Genomic DNA, 2,561 nt, shown 5'->3' with positions numbered 1-2,561 from the left:
CCAAAAATGATAATTACTTATTTTTAAGTGTTTATTTCTTTTTAGACTTGACCTGCCCAATGTCATTTTGAAAATACATATATCATTCCTGATAAGTGTTTTTTCACCAAATGCTCGAAGAGTAATGTTTTAAAAATTGATCCGGAATTGAAATTCCTTTAGCCATTGGTTTTTTGGGTCAACGTTTTAATCATCTATTTTGAACGAATGGCCTATTGTAATTTAAAAAATAAAAAATAATTAAACAAAAAAAATGGCCAAAAACCATCAATGAATCAATCGTCCGGGTCAGTGAATTTATTGATCAAATCAACAATTTTTGGTAAATGACTGAATCAGGGGTAAAACAAAACCGGGTTGTCTAAACGATTTCTAAGCCGAACAATCTAACCATCTGGGTCAATGAGGGATCAAAAATCATGCTTATTAGGATAAATACTTATTTTTCAAATAATCACTCCAAAACTTAGCCCAATTAACCCAGATGCCAATGGTTCCGGGTTAGGTTCTTCGGGCATTAATTGGCATGCTTTTTGATTGTAAACACTACTCTATAAGGATTATGGAGAGACAGGCAGACAGACACCTGCATACTACTCAAAAAGAGTGAGAGATGAAAATATTAACAAAGGCGGCCATCAAATGGTTGACTCTTGAGGAGTGCATTTCCCCGAGTCCCACCCACTTTAACAAAGTTCGATCATTTCTGCTCCCTTGCTTCCATTATCATTATGTTGACGCTTTTGGCCTTTTCTTTTGAATTTTATTAGTGGCTGGTATGGTGGATGGTGGATGGTGGATGTTCTCTCCTCAAATCTCAATTATTATAAATTGAAACTTGAAAGGCAAGCTGGAATCTTTTGATTGTTTGATCATCTTTTGGCAAGTCATTTTGTTTCTTTCTCTTGATATAAACTTCTTTTTCCATAAAATAAAAAAAGGCCACTCCTGTCAAATGGCACATGGTGGTCAACTGAATCGGATTTGGTCCAATATGAATCCATTACAGATAGGCCAGTTCAATCCAATTTGATGCATACTTCGAATCATTTTGGACCAGTATAATTCAATGTGTGGATTGTCCAATCTATTCATATTGATTTTAATTTAGATTGGTTATTCAAACCTGGTCCATTAACACCTGCATTCTTATCTTTTATAAATCCATTACAAACAGACTAGGCCGAATCCAATCAAATAAATATTTTAGACCATTAAGTCTGGATTAGTTCAATTCAATATGTCTTATTAATCTATCCAATCTGCCCAACTTGATTTTGATTTGAATGGGGTCCAACCCAAAATGGGTCCATTCTTTAAGCAACTCGTTCACCGTAGGGCATTTGGGTTTCATGACAACCGATTCTTGTTGGGTAAGGGTTCACAATGGAGTATATTAACTTATTATGGGAATAATGCTGAGTGGTTGGATTGATGAAGACGAAATCTCAATTTTGCTGAGTCGGGTCGGATTCTGATCAGGTTTAGCTACCCCTAGCTACGGCCTTCTCCAGTCATGCATTCACATCTTGGGGAGCAACTGTAATTTATTCCCTTCATCACAAAAAAGACATGCTCTCACTACAGAATTTAGGTTGTGTTTGGTTTGAAAGAAAAAAAATAAGAATAGGAAGGAAAAGATAGGAAAACTTTTAAAAACCTAGTATAACTGAATAGATTTCCCTTACCTTTCCTTTCCTTTTCCTTCAAACCAAGCATAGCCTTATGTTAATTATTTTTCTTTCTTCTATTATTTTCCACTAAACAATAGATTGCTTCATCACGATATGACCCACCATCAGTAGACCAGTCCTGCATCAGTTTATATATGTATATGCCAACATTGTTCATCACATCTATCCTTCTCTGCTATCGAGATTTCACTCATTTTATCTCTCTCTCTTTCTCTCCCCAAATTAAGAAATGAGTTCTCTTGCAAAGAAACCTTATGCTTACTCAAAGCTGGAGATTGAAGACCCAGAAGAGAGAAAGCATCGACGGGCACAGTTCTTGATCAACAAAATACTGGAACAAGCTGATACCCGGAGAAGACAATCGTCTCTAAGAGTGAGAATATGCCGGTTAAAGGTAAAGATTGGGAAGAGGTTCAAGAGGCTGAGGAAGACTATGTTGCTCACCATTTCTACGGCTAGAGCTAGCTTGTACAGGCAAGTTCTGAGACAATTCATGAAGATGTGGAAGCGCTTGATTAGCGGCAGAGAGACCATAGTCAGTCTTCCTCCTCTGTTCACTTGAGCTTTTTCTTGTTTTTGCTTCTTCATCTTCTTCTTCTTCTTCTTCTTCTTCTACCTGCTATGTCAAGGTTCTGGCTTGTTACCATGAAACTGTCGTTTCTACCATTCTACCTCCCTATTCTGTCAAGCTTGCACAGAGAACAAGTTTTATTGGAAAATGCTTGCATTTCGCTAATTACTAATAGTTGAGCGTTTGTGCTGTGAGGACGTGGGTGTTTTATGAAATGGATCGATTATGCTAATTGATATATATACCGAAAATGAGGACATTGTTCTGCTCCAAAAAATCTAGCACCAATTTTTCTT

General features: G+C 36.7%; 1 protein-coding gene across 1 annotated transcript; it reads left to right on the top strand.

Moving 5' to 3' along the window:
* The first annotated feature begins 1,923 nt into the window (after positions 1 to 1,923).
* On the top strand, positions 1,924 to 2,256 carry LOC104612816 (uncharacterized). The gene has a single exon (XM_010280403.3). It carries the CDS (start codon positions 1,924 to 1,926, stop codon positions 2,254 to 2,256), a length of 333 nt encoding a protein of 110 aa, XP_010278705.1.
* The last annotated feature ends 305 nt before the right edge of the window (positions 2,257 to 2,561 follow it).

The sequence above is a fragment of the Nelumbo nucifera genome, chromosome 1 (genome assembly GCF_055504915.1).
Source record: "Nelumbo nucifera cultivar China Antique chromosome 1, China Antique-T2T, whole genome shotgun sequence".
Taxonomy (NCBI): domain Eukaryota; kingdom Viridiplantae; phylum Streptophyta; class Magnoliopsida; order Proteales; family Nelumbonaceae; genus Nelumbo; species Nelumbo nucifera.
This window is presented reverse-complemented; position numbering and strand designations above follow the sequence as displayed.